The following is a 24,580-nucleotide window of genomic DNA, read 5'->3' as shown; positions in this document are numbered from 1 at the left end:
TCCCTCCTGCCACCTAAAAGAGGCAGACATTATCTGATGTTACTACCTTTAAGTTACATAACATAGTTATGGTACTATTGAAACCTATTATTTTTTATTTTATTTTTGTATGTATTAGTTTATTTGACAGGGACAATACATAGGCGTTGTTACACTTAATTAAAGTGCAACTGATGCAGGGTATATAGGACTTCTAGCCAGAGCTAATTTGCAGACATTGTCCCTGGTTAGGCTTTTATGAAAAAGAAAATAAATAAAAAAATACAGAATAGCACATCTTACATTAAATCACATAATACAACATCGTACATTACAATCAATTTACATATGTAATGTATGTTCCCAATCAATAATCAGTGATCACAGGTTTGGTTTAGTTTCAGCCAGTGTTTCACCTTTTCATTAAACGTTTTCAGGTCAGGTTGTATTTTTATTTCCGTTGGTAGGGCGTTCCAGAAATGTGTTCCTTTTACTGAAAAAGATGACTGACCGAAGGTAATCTTGCGCTGTGCCACTCTGCAATTGTTGTCTATTTTCCCAGCAGTAGAAATTATGCTCCATTCATTTGCTGGTCCAGTCAGAGACAGGGAATGACACTAAGTTGAAGGTAAACTGGAGCCCCATAGCCCCCATCAGATCATCAGTAGGATCAGCCAAGTCAATTGTATTTATTGCTCAAAATCACAATATAAGTGCATTTGAAAACAATTATCCCAAGTATTGTCTATAGGCTACCTGCCGGGCTGAGCTGGTAGGGAGAAGCCCGTTAATAGAGCAGATGAAGGGGATCCCTCTACACTTCTACATCAGCACCAGCAACCACATCCCCATGGCAACAGTTTTTAAAAACCAGCACTCTGTGTTCCCGTTTCCAACTATCACCAAATAGGTGTCACAGTTAAGCCCTGAAGGAGAGCTTTTGAGTGCACTCTGCACCTCAGCCAGGACATATATATACATATATATATAGTCTGCTGGATGGTCATAAGAGTCTAACAGTAACCCTGTTTCTCCCCAGTGACTGAACACGGCCTGAGCTGAAGAAGGGGGGTCCCAATCCCAAAGAGTGTATATGCGTGTGTGCAGCTATGGGGAAGGACTACTACAAGACCCTGGGCATCCCCAAGGGCTCCAACGAGGAGGAGATCAAGAAGGCCTACCGGCGCATGGCGCTGCGCTTCCATCCTGACAAGAACAAGGATGCCAATGCCGAGGAGAAGTTCAAGGAGATCGCTGAGGCCTATGAGGTCCTCAGCGACCCCAAGAAGAGGGTCGTCTACGATCAGCTAGGAGAGGAAGGTGGGTTTGATCCTGTCTGTGTCTGTGTCTGTGTAAGAGGTCAGAGAGTGCAGGCCTTGTTAAACAGGCGTTATGATGTATTACGTTGTTATTAAAATAGCTCAGGAACAGAATCTAATATCACAGTGGAGGGCTTTCAGTCACTGAAGTAATAACACTGTCTTCCATGTTTTCTTGTTTGTGTGTATGTGCAGAATCGTGTGTGTGTCCATTGTTATCTTTTGTGTCAACTATACTTACAAGCTCTAATACCTTCTAGTCTACCTCAGCTGCTAGTGTAGTGTGTGTGTGTGTGTGTGTGTGTGTGTTAGCTGACAGACAGATGGCTTAAGATCATTACGTGGTTGAGATATGAATAGCTGCGGCTGCTGTAGTTTGCAATTGTGGGCGTTTTGTGCATGCGTCTGTGTTGAAAAGGTGTGTGTGTATTTGCGTGAGTGTGTTGGACGGAGTGACCTGGTATTTTATGAGTTCCTCCACCAGCGCTGTTGGAAGATCAGTGATGCTGTGGGATTTTTCCCGCCCACGTGGGCTGCACTCTTCTCTGTGCTGTTACCCACACATAGTCTTTTCTGAACGTTGTCCTGTGTCTGGTATCTGACTTCATATTGATGTGTGTTTTGCAAGCACGGTGGGTGTTTGAGTGTGCCTGTCTCACGTTCCTCTCTCTTTCTTCTATCTCAGGGTTGAGGGCGGGAGGCAACAGCTCTTCAGGTGCTCCTGGCAGCTCAACGTACCACTACACCTTCCACGGAGACCCCCACGCCACTTTCGCCTCCTTCTTTGGCGGCTCCAACCCCTTCGACATGTTCTTTGGCTCCAACCGCGGCCACAGCCGCTCCAACGGTTTCTCCTTCCACAACGACCATGACGGGGAGCAGGACATGGACGTGGACGAGGATGACCCCTTCGCTCATATCGGGAGACAGTTTGGCTTTCCTGGGGGGATGAACAACGGCTTCCCAGGGGAGGGCCGCAGGAGGAGGGGGGCGCCGTCGGAGCGCCTGGGGACCGGGCGGAAGCACCAGGACCCTCCGGTGGTCCACGAGCTGAAGGTCTCGCTGGAAGAGATCTTCCACGGCTGCACCAAGCGCATGAAGATCACCCGCCGCAGGCTGAACCCGGATGGGCGCAGCATGAGGACAGAGGACAAGATCCTCAACATTATCATCAAAAAGGGATGGAAGGAGGGGACCAAAATCACCTTCCCAAAGGAGGGGGACGAGACCCCCGAGAACATTCCTGCCGACATAGCCTTTGTGCTCAAAGACAAAGGGCACATCCACTTCAAGAGAGACGGTTCCAATATCATTTTTAACAGCAAGATCAGTCTAAAAGAGGTGCGTCTGTCCCTTAACCTCAAATAACCTCTCTCTTCTGTCTTGCTATCTGCTCTTCTGCCTACCTTCAGACCTCCCTCTTTGTCACAGTGCACGTAGATGAGTAGATAATGCTGCTGAGGTTGAGAGTTTGATTCCCAGTGGAGCAAACCAGGCAGAAATTGAATGCATTCATGGAGCTGCAAAGGATTGGATGAATAAGGTGTATATCCAAAAATACACTTTTTTCACTCAATTTCTTCATATCATTCTCACTCAACCTGGGCAAACGGTGGATGAGGTGTGACTGCAATTTAATGGTAGGATTATGTCCTGGTTGGGTGGTCATAACTTATATAAAACATATTGAGGAGTGAGTGTGTATAAAGTTGCTGGAGTGCAGGGTCAGTGAGCAGCAGAGTCTCCGTCATTGCAGTGTGAGAGAGGCAGCGGGAATGTGGTGTCCTCGTGTGACCCGGCACAGAGCCGTCGTCCTCACTTGTTCTGCACTGCTGTATGAATATCTATATCCATAAACACACAAGCAAGAAGGCCCCCATAAAGCTACACACAGGAATAAACATGCACACAAGTGCACACACTCTTGCATCTTCAAGCTTATTTGCAAAACACACTCAGTTAAAGATTGATTTCAGTGTGACACTGGTGACAATCCAGGCTGCTATTACAGTGACTGGCAGGACATTTAATTAGCCGCTCCTTCGAGGGCATCGGGTCCAGCACAGCTCTGCTCTGCCTGTGAGAGTCACACAAGCTTTAATGTTTCTAATAGCTCTGCCACTCACTGGCCTGCCCTGCGCTCCACACGGTTGGCTTAATGGCAGGTGTTCTCAAAGAGCTGGAGACGTCAGGGGAGTTGTTTGTGCTCCACTCAAGCCAATTTTAACAATTTTCCACTAAAAGCAGCACCGACTCTCTTCAGAAGTAATTCACCGGTAAACAAGGGTGCCAGCAACACAGCTAGTTAATGAGAGCACATTGGAGTTTATTAAGTGGCATTAAGCAGGAGATGTTACTTGATCAAAACCTGCACGATGATTAAGTTTGCACTGCAGAACTCCCACAGCTAAGTCCTCTGCTCTTACGGCAGCCAGATAAGAGACTTAAGTCTGGTGCAGCTGAAGATGGGATGGGGGAGAGAAGGGGAGATGTGGATGTGATGGGGTGGTGGTGGTGGTGGGGGTGGGGGTGGGGGGTATCTGGGGAATATTAGGGAAGTGGGTCAGATGATTCAGTATCCAAAGCAAACAGAGCTCATATTCCACTGCTCCACTCTGCTCTCTCCCTGAAGATGTGATGCTGAATGCTGCAGTGAAAACACAGCACCAGCTACATGCTGCACAACCTGCCACATATAATGTTGCAAATGTTATGCAATGCACCAGTAGATGTTTTACCTAGCCGGAAAGATGATTGTTTCCAATCAGTGCTCTTTCTAAGGGAGAAAAACAGAAGAGAAAGCAGGTTTAGTCATTTCAATCAGGAGAGACTCGTATGAATTGAATGGTGATTTATTACAAAGTGCACAAATTTATGAATAGTAACAGTTTTTTGGCGATTTAGACCCAATGTGACATAGTAAGGGGGAAGTGATGCCGTAGTTGGATTAGGATTATTCCCCCCGGGTCTAGACACTGGTGATGGTGGTAGTGAAAAGATTGATGCAGATCCGATGAATGAAGTGGATCAGGATTGCTCTGATGTGATGAATCTGGAGGTGGTGGGGTGGTGGAGGGTCGCATCAGTTTGTGCTGATACTGACACTGAAAACAGCATAAAGGAGAACAGTTTTAAACTTTTGACAGCAACGATGTGATTGGTTTAGGGAGATATGGCAAAATCTGATTGGTCACTGAAAAGACAGACACCCATAATCATCTGACATAGTAATAGCCCATGAGAGAGAGACCCAGAATGAATGAGAATGAATGAGATTGCACCCCTAGTCTTCCTGACTGAATTTACGCATAAGCTTAATTTTGTCTTATTTCGACTGCTGTATGATTTCCCTGCTATTTGGTTGCTCAGTCTTGTTTACAGCCTGAAGCGTGCCCCGGTGAGCAGTTTCACTTAGTGCCGCCAAGCTTGTTTGACCAAGCTTTAAACTCCTGGGAGACTCTGCTAGAGGCTACTTCCAGCCCTGCGACGTCTTCACTGTGACAGCAGTCCGAAGCAGTTAGAGAGCTTAGCGGGACTTTGACACATTGATTTCCCTGAAATCGACCTATATCTAGATCTTTAGTCTGCCTCTCTTTCTGGCAGTAATGATGCCTCTGCAGTGTGCTGGTATCGTCTGTGGCGGTGCATTTCTAGCTCCTGTCACTACTGCACTCAGCTCAGCAGCAAAAAGCCCACGTCCAAACACACACGTAAGCGCGAACTGTAGCTGTTGGGCTCTAAAGGCAACATGGACAGCTCTTCACAGCTCCACTTCTGATATCAATTAGAAAGGCAAGTATCCTATTTATCCACAATGGTAGAGGATGTTGAATCAGTGGGAGTGAGGCATGTGTATGTGGTTCACTCCTGTCCAGTTAAATGTACATACAGCAATAGCGACCAGTATTCAGGTGGACTGAATTGACAGCTGACAGCTCTTGTGAAGACACTTTGGATTATGAGGACACTTTTTTTCTGGTCCTTTCAGCTGATCACGACTTTAGTGTTAAGCCTGTAACAGTGATGACATTAGGATACGGCCCTATAGGGAATGAATCTACAGATCGTTCCCACAAATATAGCAGAAATCAAAGTGTGTGTCAGTCTCCAGAGCTATGTTGTCTGAGCTGAGGCTTATGCAATCAGTGGGCCCTCAGATCAGCTGGCAGTGTGTGCCTGCCGAGCGTCATGGCAACCTGTCTCTGTGTGTAAGACTGTGTGTTAGTGAATGGAAGTGTTCATAACGAGAGGATGAGCACTAGTCTCCATCACAGTCACAGGATAAATCAACTCCTCATGTATGTAGCGGTGGTTAAATGAGGCTGATGTCATGGCTGGAAAACTCCGAAGCAGCTGCTCTGCTTGACTCGACGTCAACTGTTCACAGTCTTGATACAACATTGGCCACGTCATTGGACACGGACTGGGTGTGAGAGCACATGCCAATGCAGGCAAAATCACTGTCATCTCATGAGGGACTGGTTGCCTCGAGATGAATGGTGTTAAGAGTCGGTATGTTTTGGAAAAAGCTGAGAAGGAAACTTGAACTACTAACGCTAACCTTTCTAAAAGGTTGACTTGAGTAAAAGAAGAGTATTCAGATTTTAATCAGCCTCTTTTGAAGTTGAGTGATCCCATAACTTTTCCTCTAGTCAAGTCAAATCAATTTTATTTGTATAGCCCAATATCACAAATCACAAATTTTACTGAGGGAGCTTTACAATCTGTACATGATACTCTGACCTTTACAGTATGACCCTCTAATCGGATGAGAGAAATCTCCCCCCAAAAAAAACTTTTAACAGGGAAAAAATGGAAGTGTACAGAGTAACAACATAATGGAAAAACAACATAGACAATCCATATGACAAAATAAAAAAGGATACATATAATGTGAAACATACATGAAGAGATGGATGCAGGAGATGTCAAGCAGCTTCCAGGCGTCGCCAAACAGATAGAGCCTGAGCAACACGACCTCCTCAACACCATGTAACCTAGAGAGAGGACCAGATTTTTGTTTTTAGATCTGTAGCGCCACCACAAGTTTCACATTTGGCAATTTCAGTTCAAATGTCCCAATAACTATTGTATGGATTGCCAAGAAATTTGTTACATTACACACATTCATGTTCCCCTCAGGATGAATTGTAATCATTTTTCTGATCCCCAGAGTTTTCATGTATTTGTTCAATACTTTAGTTTATGACCAAATACCTGTAAAACTAAATACATTTCAATCGGCCTCAGCTGTACCTTTTGTTTCAAATCAAATCAAAAATCAATCACTGCTAATTGACAAATGTTAGCATTTTAACATGCTAAACTCGCTAGACTCCATACTCCAGATCTTTAAAATACCTCATTTAAATTCCTTTCTTCTTTTACCCCTGGGTAATTTTATTCACTGACCTTATTTTGTGTAGTAAATTGTTTTGTAACAGTTGCTCAGAAATACATTATATAAGAAAGTTATTTATTCATCAGGATGTTCATTCACAGAGTTGTGGATTTAAGCAGCTCTTTTTATTCAGCACAAATCTGTCGAGTGGTGCTCACTGGAAAGCCTGCGAAGTTGCGATAACCTCAGGTCTCCGTGTTAAGCTTAGCGCTCTCTACGCTCTGACTGGATATCATCAGGCATTGTGATAAGGAGGTGAGGCTTAGTGTGTGTGTGTGTGTGTGTGTGTGTGTTCTCTCCCCTTGTCCTGCCAGCCGATCTGACAACCCCTCCAACTATTTACGAGCTCAGCCGATTCCTCCCTCCCTCCCTTTATTAGCCCTATGAGACTGTTGCTAAATTTAGTCCCCTGTGCAATGTGTAGCCCCTCCAACACTGACACACTTACACACACACACACACACACACACACACACACACCTCTTCCACCCACACACACACACACATATACAAACACAAAGACCGGAAAACTTTTCCACTGCCAAGTCATGTTTTCCAAATGCTGTTCTGGTGACCCTACAGTGCTGCAGTCGAGACTAAAAGGATTTGTCATTAAGGCCTGCTTTCTCTCTCACACATGATGAACGCACACAGAAAACACGTGGACCCTTGACTTGTTTGGATGACGCACTGAGAGAGCAGATGAACTAAAGTTTTTACTTCATGGAAACATGAAGTCATGGAGATATTCATGGCTTTGGCATTTCATTCCTACCAAAGATATTAACCCTCTCCATCTCCTCTCTTCTCTTCCAGGCATTGTGTGGCTGCACCGTAAGCATTCCCACGCTGGAAAACCGCATCATCTCGCTCCCCTGTCACGACATCATCAAGCCCGGGACGGTGAAGCGACTCAGAGGAGAAGGCCTGCCTTTCCCCAAGAACCCGTCGCAGCGTGGTGACCTCATCGTGGAGTTTTCTGTCCGTTTTCCCGACAGGATTCCCCCTCAGTCCAGAGAGATTATCAGACAACACCTCCCCCAGTCGTAGGAGGACTCACCTTCAACCCCTCCACCGCCACACACTCCAGACTGAATGGCCCAAACCCAGAAAACCAACCCTTGATACTCCAATTCTGACCCTCATTGTCGTTTCCCTCCGCACCTCCAGTCCCCGTGTCCTCCTGAGTCAATGCACGCAGCATTGAACAGACGCTGTTGTTTGTAGGGACTTCACAGTGGGAGGATAAAGGAAGGATGCCTAGACGAATGGCGGTATCAGGATGTAATTATTTGTGTTTGTTTTGTGTTTTGGCCCAAGCACACACACACACACACACACACACACACACAAACACACACACAAACACACAGAGGATGGACTCAGCACAATCGTCTTTTCTTAACTCTGTTTTTTACGGACTCATCAGTGATTTTATATGCTGTCCAACTCTCTGATCCTCGTCTTTTTGTGATAGGATGAAGCGTGAGATATTTTTTAAAAAGACACATTTTTTTTCCAAAGAAAGTTATAAACAGGAGTATTTATTTCTACCTTGAGTGTACCAGCAGCTTCAGCGTGTTCGGTGCAAACTCCCCCCACCTGCCACCTGCTTTCCTCATGTTTTCAGTCTGATAACGCATCGTGCTTGAAGTCTGTAGGCCATTTAGTGAGACCTGTCTCCCCTAAAATCAGTTGGGTGCAACACCACAGCGCACGTTGCCCATGTTGCTCCAAACAATATTAGCGTATCTCAGCTGCATTGGGAAATCTGGGAATGACAATCACGTCCAATAACAGCAGTGTAAGCTCGGATAATCTGCACATGATATGGGTGCTTTCCCTTCTGAACTGAATAGCCTCGCTCGCTATCTGAGGGACATTTAGGTGCCTTAGCCCGGTGTCATACCACATATGTGAACACACACACAGGTCACACTGTAACAAACACAACCAGCCATGTTAAGTGCACAGACGATGCCCTATGCTGTGTTAGACATTGCCATTGGGGGGCTGGTGATCCTGGACAAACAGTAAGTAAAGCAATGTAATGTCAATCACCATATTGTACTGTATGCGAGCAAGGACATTTTGCGGGAAAGATTTGATACAAAACTGCTGAATTTTTGCCAGTGCATCCCTGTAAAGTGCCGTACAAGTACAGGTTGGATTTCCCAGAGGAATGAAAGCATTGAATTAATCTGAAGTTCGTAGTAAATAGTTGAGATTTCTCTGGGAAAGCCAGCTTTGTTGTGTATATTCTGCTTTCTCTTGTGCCATTTGAAGGCCATGTCTCGGTGCTACTGTGAGCAGTGCCAAAAATAGACCCCCTCGGTGTCTACTTTTCGGTTTCATGGTTTCAGTTGGTGATTTGATAACTGCTTCTGTCCTCTGTAACATGTGTACATTGAACTTTACATCTGTTTTTTCAAGTAGAAAACACTGTTTAGGAAACAGGTTTTGTAATATTGCAGCAGCCGTTCTCTCTCTCAGCTGCAGGGGGCTCTGAAAGCTCCCTTCAGCTCTTCCTACTGTACTTTACAGCAATGATAAGATGTATGTGTGAGTGTGGTTTATGCAGGCAGCACTAGTAGGTCCTATATATCATGTGTATGGAAAACGTTTGAATGCAACATGTTGATAAATGCACTTTTATGTCCTAAAAGAGACTGATGAAACTATGAGGTGATGGAGAGACTTGAATGACTTGTCTGAGTGTGTGAGGAGCGTCCTGCCTCTCAGAGCCTCCGAGGACGCTGGACTGACTGAACCAGAATGCACCAGTGCTGCTGCTGAGTGACGGTCACTGCTTATGTGCATTTGACAATATTTATGATCTTTTCAAAATGGCAACAAATAAACCAAATGTGTGAACTTAACGGTGTGTGTCTTTCAAGAATTACAAGCTAATGAGTAGGACTTTGGTGTGGTGTGCACCTCAAACATTCACTTTAATGAGTATGTTTACATACTATACAGCTATAGATCTTTTCAGATTTAGGATTTAACACAAGAAATATGTGATATGCCTAAATACTATTAGAAAATAGCATAATTTAGCAGTTGCACCAAGGAGAGATTTTCCCTGTAGACTTCAAACATGGTTTCATTTGAATAAATGTTTGAGAAGCAAAAAGGTCAAATCATCCAATATTTCAATTGAGAAAAGTAAAAAAAATGGATGCAAATGTGTGTAGCAGCACTTTGTATTTCTTCTTTCCTGCCCCATTAATCATGTGGCCCTTGAGAAGAGGCCCCCAAGTTGAGAACCAGTGGACCAAACAACTGAACCGTATCAACAGTATTTAAAACCAGCTCCACCTCGACCAGCTACAACAGTGAGATGCTGCTTACACATGGATGCATCAGTATTAAATCTAATAATGTCACATATAATAATAGATCAGTCACAGGGGCCATTATTCTGCAGAACAAGTCCTTTTACCTTTCATACTTTAAAGCCTCTGAACACCCACACAGGTGTTTTCAGTTATTCTGGCTGATCAGATCTCTGCTGAGGACTGTGTGGGTGAGTATAGACTGTAATTGATTGACATCTTCTTAAATCTCCTGTTAGCTTTGTTGCACCTGTTAGAGGCGGAACAAATTACACCTCTTTCATTCTTATTGGTAGATGAAGATTTGTGAACTAATACATTCCCATCAATGCTCCGGCCCACCTTCAACCAGAGCAGAGGTCTAATCAGCCAGAAGAACTGAAAACACATGTGTGGGTGTTCAGAGGCTTTGAGTATATTTTGCTGAAGGATTTTTACTAAAGGAGTATTTTTACATTAAAGCCATTGTTGTATTGGCTGTATTAATTAAATAAATAAAGCAATGAAGCATCTGAGTACTTCTTCCACTACTGCTCATTCTCAGCTGGTAGAGAAATGAGTGGCTGATGTTGAGGAATGAAGTCGATCAGAAACCTGGATACTGGCATGATCATAACGGTATCCAGGTTTCTGATTATGATCATGCATACAGGGATATGTGAATAACCAGGTTTCTCAACATTAATAACACTCAATTGAGACTCAAAACTGAAATGATGTACAAACTAACTGATCTGCTATCAGGTCTTAGAAACCAACAAAAGGAAATCATTGGCAATATACAGTATGTGTAACTATGTGTTATGTCGGTGGGTGGAGTTTGGACAGTTTCCATCAGTCTGAGTTACAGATAAACAAAAGACTTTGACCTCAGCCTGTTAATATCCAGACGACCCTCAGCCGATCACTGCTCCGTCTATCAGAGCGATCCCAGGTAGGAACTAAAGTCTGGACTGAAAAATTAAGAGACTTTAATTCACTCTTTGTTGATCTCGGTACTGTGTTAGAGCATTAGTGAATTACACGCTGTGTTCTGCTGTTGGGTCAGGAGGGAGTCAGGGGGGCTGATCTGTGTTAACAGACTCTGATCATGTGAAACAAATGCAGCGGTTGGTGAATGGTGTGTGTGTATCACATGGTAAGGATATAGCAGACAATTAGTGAACCATGGAAAGGCTCTGAGATGTGCTGCAGTAACACCACACTGTGACTAATGCCGTATACCTGTATCAGCTATTTCTGGCAATAAGGCTGAGTTCACAGAGGGTTTATATTTCCACTGAAACACGCAGCGTGAAAAAAACTAATAACAAAAAGCAGGTCACCAAATGGTATTTTTGCTGCTTTGTGAAAGGCTAGAGTGTATGTATGTACACACACAACCTCTTGCTATAGTGCAGGAGTTAATGAATTCAGACGAGAGTGATAATCAGTAACAGAGTATTAGGACTTAGTCATGATGGCTGGGTCCAGTCCCAGAGGAGGCTATATGTGAACCCCTCTCACCACTTCTCTGTCTCTGTCTCTCCTCAGGGTTGAAAACATGAGCGCCTTCGTGACTCTCTCCACGGGGCAGAGGATGCCCGTGGTTGGGCTCGGCACATGGAAGAGCACTCCAGGACAGGTAGAACTACCCTTAAACACAGGTTTTGTTTTTTAAGACTGAGCACATTTCTGGAAATTAAGTTGAAAACGATAAAACATAGTGTTTGGACTGCGTGTGTGTGTGTGTGTTCTCAGGTGAAGCAGTCAGTGCTGGCAGCTTTAGACTGTGGCTACAGACACATTGACTGTGCTGCTGCATACAGTAATGAACAGGAGGTGGGAGAGGCTCTGTCCACCAGGGTCGGCCCTGGGAAGGTGAGGATCTCTGGGTCAGCTTGAATCACACGTTGAGCTCATTCTTGACCTTTGAAACAACAGTTGACAAAACAACTCAAGATCAGTTTTCATTTAAAACAAAGCTCAAACAAAGTCAAAATCAGTGTAAATATTCTGTTACTAAGATAAGGTAAAGTTAGTGTTGGGTTTGAGTTCACAGAGGGGTCAAGGTTTTAATTCATTCTGGGTTAAGATTACAAAGTCTACAAATGCAGGAAGTTGTTGGGTGACACTTTATTAAGCGTCTAGTCATAAACCTTTAATAATTAACTGAATATCGATAACAGAGCAAGTGTTGCTGAAACATTTTCAACAGCAAATGTTTTTGTATACCCGTTTCCCTCCAGGCTCTCCGTCGTGAGGAGGTGTTTGTAACCTCCAAACTGTGGAACACCAAACACCACCCGGAGGATGTTGAGGAGGCCTGCAGGACCAGTCTGGCCCACCTGGGTCTCTCATATCTGGACTTGTACCTTATGCACTGGCCCATGGCATTTCAGTGAGCAGCTGCACACAATTAACGGATGTTGTCTCCACATGGGTATCGTTGTGTGGATCAGTGTGAAATGAGCCTTTGTGTATTTGTATATCTCAGGCGAGGGACAGAGTTGATGCCTCGACGTGAAGATGGAAGCATTTGTTACTCTGACACACACTACAGAGATACGTGGGCGGCCATGGAGAGCCTGGTGGACAAAGGTCTTGTCAAAGCTATAGGACTGTCCAACTTCAACGCTAGGCAGACTGATGACATCATCAGCATCGCCAGACACACACCTGTGGTGAACCAGGTGTGATGTGGCTTTCTCATGGGTCAAAATAAATACATTTGATAGGGTTTTATTGACAATGTGTAATTCAGAAATAGACTTGAAAACTGTTGTGTGTCTCATTGTGCCATAGGTGGAATGCCATCCGTATTTGTGTCAAGCAGATCTCCTGTCTCACTGTCGGTCTGTGTACCTGCAGATTAACACATTTTCATTTTCTCTGAGGTCAATTCCATCAGCTAGTGTTCCCATTGTGTCAGTAACAGTGCATTACTCTGCCTCAGGTCAATGGCAGTCTGTGTGACAGCCTACAGTCCTCTGGGCAGCGGAGACAGACCCTGGGCCTCTCCTGATGAACCAAGTCTGCTACAGGATCCTCGACTGGGAGCTATCGCCCAGAGATACCAGAAAACACCTGCCCAGCTCATACTCAGGTAAACCCTCAACTTAAAAAGTAACTTGTAAGCTCAGATGTACAGATCAAACCCTGACCTCTCTTTGGCTTAAACCTTTGGTGTCCTTCTGGCAGGTGGCACGTTCAGAGGGGTGTCGTGTGTATCCCTAAAAGTGTGACGCCCTCCAGGATCCAGCAGAACTTGCAGGTGTTTGACTTTTCCCTGTCAGAAGACGACATGAAGCTGATTGAATCCTTCAATCGCAACGAGCGCTTCATCGTCCCAGCAGTCGAGGTGAGTCATTTATCTTACGACACCTCACAAGATTTTAACAGGACGTCCCAATCAGAGCACATATAGACCGATGACTTCTGTTTATATACGTACGACAGCCATCTCAGTCCAAAATTAACTTAAAGCTCAACTGCTGTTGACTCACAGATGACACCACATGGCTGATGCATCAGCCTGTTTTAGAGCTCCATAAATCTCCGATATGCACAGGGGATACGGCTTCTTAGAAAGCTGGACTATAGCAATCTGGGTCCAAGTAATGGGTCCTGTAGTTTTCTATGTTGTAACAAACCCTCATATATAGCTATAAAGTGAGCATAACTAACTCATTGTCATGTTTTTTTTTTACAGAGGGACGGCAAGAGAGTGTGGAGAGATGCAGAACATCCTCATTTCCCCTTCAATGATCCTTACTGAGCCTACACACAAGGAATTGGGTTTTTAAAGAGGATTGTCACACACTGAAGAAACCACATTTCTAAACTGAATTCAAATGATTAAATGTATTTTCCTTTTTCTCTTTGGGATGAATGTCATGAATTGAATAATAATAATAATAAGAAATATGTTTTTCCAGTCACTTCTCTACTGAGATTGCAGTGAAGAAAAAAGTGACTTCCACTGCCAGAGTGACACTATGTGGTCAGTAACTGAACTGCCTCTCTGCACAGTGACAATAGCTTTAACCACCTGCATGTTTCACAGAATTAAGATTCGTTCAAGGTTAAATCATCACTGAACCACTGCAGCAGCAGCAGCACGACTCTCAGAGCTTAAACTTTCATCATGTTGCACTTCTGAAAACAACTGATCAACAATTAATTATCCTTTTAAAACCCTTTCAGTGTCTGGAAGAATTAAGTGTAGGGCTGTTCCAAATACCATTTTTTGGGCTTCGAAGCGTCGGGGACAAATATTCAAAGCTATTAGAAGCTTCGGTACAGTGCCGCTGCCACACTACTGTACATGCACTTCTACACAAACAGTGATATGCGTCTGAGAACAATTAATAATAATAGTTAATGTTGAATATGAATAATGTTATTCCTTATTTCATGGGCTATTTGGGAATTTATACATTATTATTACATACTTCTATATATTTAAAAAAAAAAACGAAGCATTAAAATACTGATTTGGAGCTCGATTACCATGGCAACGGTCGAAGCATTCGGGTCAGCCCTAATTAAGTGTATAATTATTGTGAAAACCCATTCACCCACTCCATGTTTCTCGTGTGTCTATACTGTAAAACTATAAAATAAATATCCTTAGAAAAATTACATGACAAACACAAATGTAGACCATTACTATGTCTGCAACACAAAGAGTACAGATATCCTGAATCAGACAGAATGTACATGAACTCTGTATCAATAAAGAAGTTTCAAACGGACACTAATAACACTTCCATTTTGTGAGATTTTATTTTCAACAACATAACCTTGACAAATTTGTAATACATTATATGCTACGGTTTATTTAAAAAAAAAAAAGAGGAAGTCATAAGCAATATGTTTTTTTCTTTTCTTTCTTATAGTCTAGCATAGAATCCCGTCACTAAAGCCATTCATGTTGGTTGTGATATACTGAGAATGAGGCCACTCAATAACACCCCCCCCGCCCCACCCACCCCCCCTCCCCAATCTGCATCAGTCACTCACCTTCCATTTCCAACATCCCCGTACCCCCACCCACATCAAAGCCAGGGCAAACCAAGCGGCTACATGCTTTCTCCAAGGGAAGTCATACAAAAAAAAGGAACACATGAAAGAAGCACAAAGTCCTAAAAATGTGGAATCTGGTGAGAATTTGTACAGGTGTGATCCCGGTACTGACCACTGTGGGGCAGTGTACATTTATCCGTAAAGGTCATCGTCGTTGTCTTCATTGAACACTGGACCACTGCCAGTTCCTCCTGAGCCATGGGTTGGACCGCTGCCGCCTGCAGCACTGGAGGGAAACCTGGAAGATACAGAAGAGTCATTTACCATTTTATAGGGAGATTATTATATCATACAGCAACTAGTATTTCTGGCAAGTACTTTAGTGTTAAGTAATAACCATTTTCTGTAGTCAGTGATTCTAGGAAAATGCCATGACTGATATGATAAAGTTTTTTAAACATGCAGATTATTTCTAGTATCTGGACAATATGGACAAGAGAATTAAATACACGGCTACAAACACTCATGCTAATACAAAATGTCAGAAAACGTACCTGAAGCTGCCAAAGCCGCGGCTCTGCTGCAGTGTCTGAGCAAACATCTCATATTTGCGGATATCATTGTCACTGACAGAGCGACGAGCGAATCGCATTGCCTCCTCAAAGTGGTCCTTCCTGATCTCTGGCACAGGATCATCCTCTTCCACCTCCTATGAAAAAGAAGAAAAAAAAAAAGACACGGGAGAGTGTTATTAACAGGAAAAAACATCTAAAGCAGCAGCAGTAGAGCAGTAGTGTGCAGATGCTCAAGGGTACAGAGGAAGCACTGACCATAGCTGATGGGTTGGTCTGCCTCTCCCTCTCTCTGCGGATCTCATTCTCGATGCTCTCTCTGATGGCCAGCTTACACGCCCGCTGGCAGATCTCTGTAAGATCGGCTCCAGAGAAGCCATTGGTCATCTTTGCCAGGAAGTCCAAGTCCACATCCTGTCAACAAACGCATTACAAAATATAACAAAAAGGTTTAAGTTTAGAAGTGTATGATTCATACTGATTCTCTTTCGATTAAATTCTGATGAAGTTTATTTAAATCATAATTGTTTTCCTTTGCATCATGCTCCTACAGGGGATTTTCAAGTTTCATGAAGCAAACCTGATATTTATTTTAACATAAACTGAAGTATTATAAGAACAGTTCATCGAAGTAGCAACATGGTAGGGCAAAAATAAACTCTGACTTCTAATGGTCTAAAGAAGCCCTGAAAATAAAAAAAAAGGCCTACATACAATCCTTTAAAAAACAACAACTAAGAAACTGTAACAATCAGTAGCAGCGCTGTCACCTTGCTGATGGGGCTCTTGCGGAGGTTGGCCTTCAGGATGCTCATCCTGCTCTTCTCGTCGGGCAGGGGGATGTAGATGAGCTGATCCAGACGGCCGGGTCTCAGGATGGCAGGGTCGATGATGTCTGGTCTGTTTGTGGCTCCAATGATGAAGACGTTCTTCTTGCTGGACATTCCGTCCATCTCGGTCAGGATCTGGTTGATGACACGGTCGGCCGCTCCGCCACCATCTCCCACGTTGCCGCCACGGGCCTTGGCTATGGAGTCCAGCTCATCAAAGAAGAGAACGCATGGGGCTGCTTGACGGGCCTGGAAACATCACACGGACACACAAAACGGGCTTAATGTAGAAATTAATTCTGTGGAGTGAAATTGAAGTATGTGGTTGTTCTGTGGATTAAATTTATAACATTTAATTTTGTATTTCCCTCTGCACGAAAGTTCTACGACAGACCCAGCAACAACATTCTTACCTTGTCAAAGATCTCTCTGACGTTGGCCTCAGACTCTCCGAACCACATGGTGAGCAGCTCAGGTCCTTTGATGGAGATGAAATTTGCCTGGCACTCATTGGCGATGGCTTTGGCCAGCAGAGTCTTACCACAACCAGGGGGACCATAGAACAGCACGCCCTTGGATGGGGTCATGCCAAACTTGAGGAACTTTTCTGGGTGCTCCACTGGGTACTGGATTTAAAGAGAGGGAGAAAAACACAGCAAGAGAAAACATTAAAATTTTACATTTTATGATACATCAGTTTCAGATATAATCTTACTTATGGAAGAGGTTCATACCTGCACCAACTCCTGCAGCTCCCTCTTGACATCATCCAGACCTCCGATGTCCTCCCAGGTGATGTTGGGAACCTCAACAACTGTCTCCCTCAGTGCAGATGGGTTGCTCTGGCTCAGGGCCCACTGCAGGACAGCGGTGAGCATGTTAGTAAGGGCTCACAGGGCCAATATAAGCCAAGTGAAAACATATTTCTCTCACCATATACAAAGGACCATATCTCCGCTCTTACCTTGAAGTCATCCATAGTAACCGCAAGCGAGTTCATGACTTCAGCATCAATGGTCTCATCCTCAAGGTCGATCAGGTCCATCTTCTTCCTGATGGCCTGCAGGGCAGCCTCGGAGCAGAGAGCAGCCAGATCTGCACCCACGTGTCCATGGGTCTCATTGGCTACCTATATAAAGATACGGAGAGCTCAATATCACTTTCCTGTCCAGAATCCTACACAACACACCTTCATTAAGTATAACCATGAACACTGCTACTGCCATTTCACATTAAATAGATAGTGTCAGATTCCATGTGAGTTAATTAGACTGCAATTTACAGTGTAGTTACTTGGAACTCACAGGTAATATTAATAATAACCACATGACTCTATCTTCAAGGAGGCAGTGTGTTGTGTGGTGTCACCTGACTGCAGGAAAATAATTATGAGTACAAACCTGTTCCAAGTCAACATCATCAGCCAGTTTCATGTTCTTGGTGTGAATCTGGAGTATCTCCAATCTGCCAGTGGCGTCAGGGATGCCAATGTCCACCTCCCTATCAAAACGACCTGCAGGTAGGAGGTTCAAACACACACGTATTAGGTCCAACTGAAATAGGCTAAGAGTCTGCAGGAATTATTACTTATTGCCTCCTCTCTACTGGTGTGGCAGCAGAAGTAATATTTCAGATCGTACATATGAGTTGTAAAAGTAACATTTTACAAAGCGTCAGTATTTGATGAATAGGCAAGATCCAATTCCAACCCTTTGTCAAGGCTGTCAGAAACTTCCCATCTCACGCCTTTAAAACTGTGAAACTGCACAGCATTGTTAGAAACTGACCCACTACTGAACTGCAGAGCCCACAAAATAAACAGCAGCCAGCAGTTTCAATCAGCGATATGACAACATGCTTTAGTGAGCCGTGCACACACAGAGCAGCTTCCGGTTATATCAAGCAAGAAACAGGAACTTTGAATCTATTGTAGCAACATTTCTTATGTGCACAACTCCACTAAAGTGATGCTGTTGTTTGAAAATTACATTTGAATTAGCTGGAGATTGATAAGGACAGTGTGAGATTACTGTAGCAAAAAACTATGAATATAATACTAAACACTACAGGCCTCTAAACTAAATATTCTAGGAAACCAGACTATATTTTAATGCAAAGCTTTTCAGCAATTAAACATCTTTACATTGCTTTACTGGTCTTAAATACAGGCCTGTTGTTGGCCATGTGAGCACTGTGCAGTGCAGGCAATAAATAAATAAAAGCATAATAAAAAATATATATATATATATATATATATATATATATATATATATATATATATATATATATATATATATATATATATATATTAAACTACTTACGGATAAGTGTTTGATCTAATATTTAACAGGGCTAAAATCAGGGGGAAACACGTGATAGATACATCCCTAATAATTGATGAGTTAAACATAACCAATAGGAATGATTCCAAAACAATAGTGAGACCTGGGTTATAAGAATTACATTACTACTTATATTCACTACTTTCTGCATAGATCTGACTTGTATACTTCTTCTAGTTCTCAACTACTGCAGTAACTGAACACACGGTTAACGCAGATAATTTACCAAATCTCCTGAGAGCTGGGTCAATGCTGTTGGGTCTGTTGGTGGCAGCCATGACGATGACATGAGCTCTCTGTTTCAGGCCGTCCATAAGTGTCAGCAGCTGGGAAACAATACGCCTCTCCACTTCTCCATGGGTCTACAAAAAACACAACATACATTGTTGCTATACAATTCACATTTTTTTAGACATTAGTTCCTTGAAGACTTTGAGCACTTGCCGGTATATTCGTCATACTGATCACTTGCAAAAGCCCCCCCCAACAGCTATATATTAAATTAGTGTAAGAAAGATTACTGTTCAAAGTGAAATACCAAAACATGAGAAGAAATGATGCATAAATAGAAACACTCATAAATCATGGACACTAATGTAATTCAGCTAGCCATTGAGTTTTCCTCTCTTCCCGCTCACCTTCTCTCTCTTAGGAGCGATGGCGTCAAGCTCATCAATAAAGATGATGGCAGGAGCGTTCTTCTCTGCTTCCTCGAAGGCCTTTCTCAGGTTACTCTCGCTCTCTCCTGCCAGCTTACTCATGATCTCAGGACCTACAAACGGAAAGCCAAACATTTTGATTTCAGAGGAAATGTAACTTCATATACTCAAATTGTACATTCAAATAGTATGCATTAATCACAAGATAAACCCTGTCCCATCTAAACACTCCAGTAATTGATAAAAACACTGTAATGTCTGAGACACATGAATACAGCACATGCATGGAAAAACTACTAGTGAAATAGAGTATTAAACATGCAATATCATTTTCCTAAGTGAACCTTTATCCTAGGAGATGACACGTATTTTACAACAGAACTTTACAATGTTTAGTTGCACTCCTTGCAGCTAGCTGATAAGATGTCTTCTTTTATAAAGCTCAGCTAATTTCATATCATTCTGAAGAGATGAGTGTAATGATCTAAAATGATGCAGAAATTTAATTTAGTTCCTTACTCTACTTGTTGCTTAGATATATAAGTATTTATCAGAATTGTAACCAACTACAAGGCAATGCTTTCAGGGACTGACACGGTATTATCAAAAAATGGCCCCTACTAGGAATAAGGGTCTATGGAGGATAAATATAGGTGGGTGTTCACACCATTAATCAGGAAGAAGAAAGCTCCAGTTTCATTGGCTACGGCTCTGGCAATCAAGGTCTTTCCAGTTCCAGGGGGTCCATATAGCAGGATACCACGTGGGGGCTGAAAAGGGGGTAAAAATGAATATAATAATGATGACATCATTACAAACAGAACGTAAATCAAACCAAAACAAAAAGCAGCATACAACATACAAGTTGTGAGGTAGTGCGTTTACTTCTTGTGATTAAACACTTGAAATATACTGTATATCACACATATTTACCATATTATTATTTTTTTAAGTTACACAGGCTCACTTTAAATTCTACAATGGGGCCCAAATGTGCTTACTTTCTGTGCAGATCAAAAGGGTGCCTTACCTTGACTCCAATGGCCTTGAACAGTGCAGGGTGTCTAAGAGGCAGCTCCACCATCTCTTTGATCTGAGCTAACTGCTTCCTCACTCCTCCAATGTCATCATAGCCAACCTCGTTCAGGGACTCTTCCTCATCCTGCATGTTCAAAACAAAAGATGTTCAAATTTCAACACGGTTTATATTTGCTAAATGCTAACCCATGCGATGGGTGTGTACCTGCTACCCACCTCTCTCCTGATTGGCTCTCCCTCACAGTGGATGACTGTGTCAGGAGCAACGATGCAGTAGGGAGAGGGGTCGGTCTCTACCACCTTGAACTCCACAGCACGCATGCCTCCTCTGACCAGGAAAATATCACCTTCACAAGGTAAAAGAAAACAAGGTTTATTTTACCACTCTAACAGAGCTGCACGTTATACATTGAAACATTTGATCAACCAGGTAAAATAAAATCTTTGTTTTTACAATGAAAACTTGTACTTACCTTTGCGGATTGGCCTGTAAGCCTCCAGAAAGTATGGCTTCAGGTAGACCTCAAACAGGTTGCCAGTAATTCCTTCTACTGTGTCATCTATTGGGAGGACGTGGATCCTCTTTCCATACTTCACATCAGGACATGGCTGAATGCTGAAGGAGATGTTAGAGTAAACACCACTTTGTTTTGTTTTTTTAAAGGACTGTGGAAAGAATTTAAGACAAGTGTATGCTTTTCCTCACCTGATGACATCACCCAGTCTGACCCTCAGATTGTTGCGGACCACCCTGTTCATGCGAACCTTTTCATCGGAGCAGGTGTCGTCAGACAGCACAATGCACACAGTCTCCCGCCTCTTCTTACCCTTCATCAGCACTGTGTCTCCACGGAAGAGCTGCAGCTCGTCCATCTTGGTCTTAAGAGATATTAAACAAAGTTATTCTCTGTATCTCAGTGTTATTTCATTTACAATATCAAGATGATAGTTGGAATTTGTAGATATGCATAAAGCCTTCTGGATGTCTACCTGAGAGAGAGAGACCACACTGTTGTCTTCATTGATGGATTCATCAACAATCAGTCTGTTGGGTCTGCTCTTCTGTTTCAGAATTGCAGTGGCTAGATCATCATTTTTGGATCTATGAAGAGAAAAAGATAACAAGTTGTAGGTCAAACAAATCCCTCTTATTGTGCACCTCAAGCTGCTCAAGTTAGTAAGTCATTGGGTAATAGAAAAACATTGAGCAGGCCTCCTAAGGGGCTCTGTGAAACTTCTCAGAGTTTCTGGTTTAGTTTCTCTGGTACGTCTAGGGGGATATGGAAAACATCTATTACAGGACAGCTTTCTGTCTTCAGAGGATCAATATGGTGAACTCCTACCTCAAAGAGCTCTGAATGGATGATTACTGGTATCATATTAAATTCAATAGTGTCTGAAGAGAAATCAGGTATACTTAGTACTACAGGGTTTACGATTCAAAATATTGCGATATATTGCGGTACTGTAAGCAAGACAATATATTGCCAATTAAAAAAATCTAATTTTAGGAAAACTGTCATAGTATAAAAAAAACACCGCCATATGCATAAATGCATTTTTTAAAAAAAACTTTTTTATGCAAATCAGATGGATCTACATAGGCATTTATCACAGACGGCGCATATCTTTGCAAATAAAATAAAGTATTGACTGAGTTAATCTTTGCATGTAAACTACTAATTAGAATTCAATACAGAGTTTTTGAGAATTGATAGATACAGTATCACAAAACATAATATTGCAATACTCAATATTTTCTTCCACCCCTAGTAAACACTGAGTCAGTGGCAACAGACAGTAGAAATATGGATCATGTAACCTTAATCCCTGACTATTTTTAATTTAGGAATTGCTTTTTAACAATAATATTTCTTAATATAAGGATTCTGCCATCGTGGCAGGTGTCCTGAAATTTTTTTGCCTGCCACAGCCAACATTTACCCTGTTATTTGGCAGGTGGCAGATGCTAATTTCATTCACCGATTGTGTGTATATGTCATTATTGTGTACATTAATATAACAGTTACTAAGAATAAATAATTAGGTATTGGATGTAACCGTAAGTGTAAACAGGTCGTTTACACAACTAGCCAATTACCATGATGAAACATTATCTACGGATAAGAGGATCAATATAAGAGCTCTGAGGACAAGTACTGGTATCATATTAAATCCTATAGTGTCTGAAGAGACATCAGGTATACTTAGTACTCAGGCATGTGTACTCTTATTATTGATTGTTTGTGTTTTGTATTGGTTATTGTGAATGTATTGTCTCTGTACTTCATATAAGCACATCGAAGAATAACAATTGCACATCAACTTGTAATATAAATCATATGAAGTATTTGTCAATTGTAATGACCTAATATTCTATTGTGTGTGTACATGTCATTATTGTGTACATTAATATAACAGTAACTAAGAATGAATAATGATGTATTGATGTAAGTGTAAAACAGGTCGTTTATACAACTAGTGAGAATTACCATGACGAAACGTTACCTACGTATACTATCATAATTACATTCAAAAACACCAACCAGAAACTCAAGTTAAGGTTCAAAGGTTTTTCCAGAGAAGTCTAGAGACTGTAGTTTCTCTTTCATCGTGTTGTTAGCATGCTAACGCTTAAAGGCTAGCCTCGTAGCTACCTGCCTGGCCGAGCCAGCAGATGACACAGCAAAAGAACTAGAAAGAAACTTTGTTAGCCAGCGATAGATAGGATTCCTCCACATGAAAGACTACAGTTACGTGACTTTAAATACATCAGCTGCCGACGTAAACATGAGCTGCAGAGATGAGGAAACGTGTTAATCCAACGAGTGTTAAGCTAACAGCAAAGATATGTAGAATGAACAGCCCGTTAGCATGCTAGTTAGCACTGTGTTGCTAACTAGCCATCTGGATGACTAGCCTTTAACGCTGGAGGTTTTATTCAGTTCAACTTTATGTATCCCCAAGGAGGCTATTTATGTGTAGCATTCCCAGTCCATACAACAGACAACCAATAATTAGTTTTAAGTCAGTCAAAGGAAACATATTAAAGGCATGGAGCAGTTGAATGGAGTTACAATAAGAACCATATAAATACACAGGATTATGGCAATAAAAAGCCAGAAAATAAGAAACAATATATAAGAACTATTGACTTTAAGTGTAAGCCATTTGCTTGGTAGATTTATATGTAATCCATTTAAAATGTGGACATGAAAACAGGCTATTAGGCCAACTGTGTCTTAGTGTAATGCCATTTGCTAGGGACAAGTTACAATAAGAACCATATAAATACAGAGGATTAAAACAATAAAAAGCCAAAAAATAAGACACAATATATAAGAGCTATTGCCCCTTAATCTGATTTCATTTGCTTGGTAGATTTATATTTAATCCATTTACAATTTGGACATGAAAGCAGGCTATTAGCCGGGCGGATAGGCCGAAATGTCTTGATGGTGATGGTGTCTGGCTTTGGCCTTGACTCTAATGCTAAGCTAACGTTAGCATTCAAACACGACAGCGATGACTGCGCTTTGTCAGAGTCGCTGTCACACAAGCTGGATGATTTAACACTAGTAACTAAACAAACACAGCCGTGTGGGTGAGTGGATGTCAACAACACCGTCGTGGTAACTGTCAGTGGATTTGTAATGTTATTCAACCGAGAGGATACAAAGTGCGGAGGCTGAAGTAGCTGACCTCGTTAGCATCGAGCTAACTTTAGTAAACTAACGTCTTCTGAGCTCATTCTGAGCAGTAAAACCGTGTTTTTAATAAGGACTGAAAGGTGTACTTACTCCCCTCCCGAGGCCATGATCGTCCACCTGGTTTACTGTTAATAAATAAAGAAATTCTAGCTAAATGTTTAAGAGGATTTTAACCGGTTCTGTCGACGTTCCTCTGTGATTTCACACTAAAACAGCAGCGGTTTCCTTCTTCTTCTGTACTGTTATACCACGGAGCTGGACGCATCCTGGATTCTGATTGGCTGGATGGGATGTCAATCAGGGCAGGCAGCCAATGAGAGGAGCTGGAGTCTGACGTCAGGGAGGATATTGTGGATGTTTGGCCAGTTACAACTGAGAGGGGTGT

At 42.4% G+C, this 24,580-nt stretch overlaps 3 protein-coding genes across 5 annotated transcripts in view; 2 read left to right on the top strand and 1 right to left on the bottom strand.

Annotated features, from left to right (window-relative positions):
- dnajb5 (DnaJ heat shock protein family (Hsp40) member B5) overlaps positions 1 to 9,578 on the top strand; it is an 11,145-nt gene extending 1,567 nt beyond the window's left edge. For 2 of the 3 annotated variants that reach the window (XM_037776971.1, XM_037776972.1), the window contains exons 2-4: positions 1,019 to 1,299; positions 1,984 to 2,639; positions 7,516 to 9,578. In XM_037776971.1, coding sequence (XP_037632899.1) covers positions 1,089 to 1,299; positions 1,984 to 2,639; positions 7,516 to 7,749 — 1,101 coding nt within the window. In that variant the 5' untranslated portion in view covers positions 1,019 to 1,088 and the 3' untranslated portion in view covers positions 7,750 to 9,578. Of the gene's footprint in view, positions 1 to 867; positions 1,300 to 1,983; positions 2,640 to 7,515 lie in introns of those variants that run through there. The other variant, XR_005207784.1, reaches the window with a different exon arrangement.
- A 1,278-nt stretch (positions 9,579 to 10,856) lies between these two features.
- On the top strand, positions 10,857 to 14,921 carry akr1a1a (aldo-keto reductase family 1, member A1a (aldehyde reductase)). The gene is made up of 9 exons (XM_037776980.1): positions 10,857 to 10,971; positions 11,571 to 11,661; positions 11,778 to 11,897; positions 12,266 to 12,417; positions 12,514 to 12,709; positions 12,822 to 12,871; positions 12,973 to 13,122; positions 13,218 to 13,377; positions 13,729 to 14,921. Exons 2-9 carry the CDS (start codon positions 11,581 to 11,583, stop codon positions 13,792 to 13,794), a joined length of 975 nt encoding a protein of 324 aa, XP_037632908.1. The 5' UTR covers positions 10,857 to 10,971; positions 11,571 to 11,580; the 3' UTR covers positions 13,795 to 14,921.
- Positions 14,780 to 24,447, bottom strand: LOC119492462 (valosin containing protein). Its single transcript, XM_037776933.1, has 17 exons — positions 24,286 to 24,447; positions 21,476 to 21,587; positions 21,192 to 21,364; positions 20,959 to 21,101; positions 20,702 to 20,832; positions 20,478 to 20,609; positions 20,115 to 20,217; positions 19,427 to 19,560; positions 19,015 to 19,150; positions 17,847 to 17,959; positions 17,411 to 17,575; positions 17,181 to 17,303; positions 16,860 to 17,072; positions 16,387 to 16,695; positions 15,875 to 16,030; positions 15,599 to 15,753; positions 14,780 to 15,342 (listed from the first exon to the last, which is right to left on the bottom strand). The coding sequence occupies exons 1-17, from the start codon at positions 24,300 to 24,302 to the stop codon at positions 15,237 to 15,239; spliced, it is 2,421 nt and encodes an 806-aa protein (XP_037632861.1). The 5' UTR covers positions 24,303 to 24,447; the 3' UTR covers positions 14,780 to 15,236.
- Positions 24,448 to 24,580: the final 133 nt, after the last annotated feature.

The sequence above is a fragment of the Sebastes umbrosus genome, chromosome 8 (genome assembly GCF_015220745.1).
Source record: "Sebastes umbrosus isolate fSebUmb1 chromosome 8, fSebUmb1.pri, whole genome shotgun sequence".
Taxonomy (NCBI): Eukaryota; Metazoa; Chordata; class Actinopteri; order Perciformes; family Sebastidae; genus Sebastes; species Sebastes umbrosus.
The sequence above is the reverse complement of the archived record's forward strand: the minus strand, read 5'-3'. Positions and strand labels throughout refer to the sequence as shown.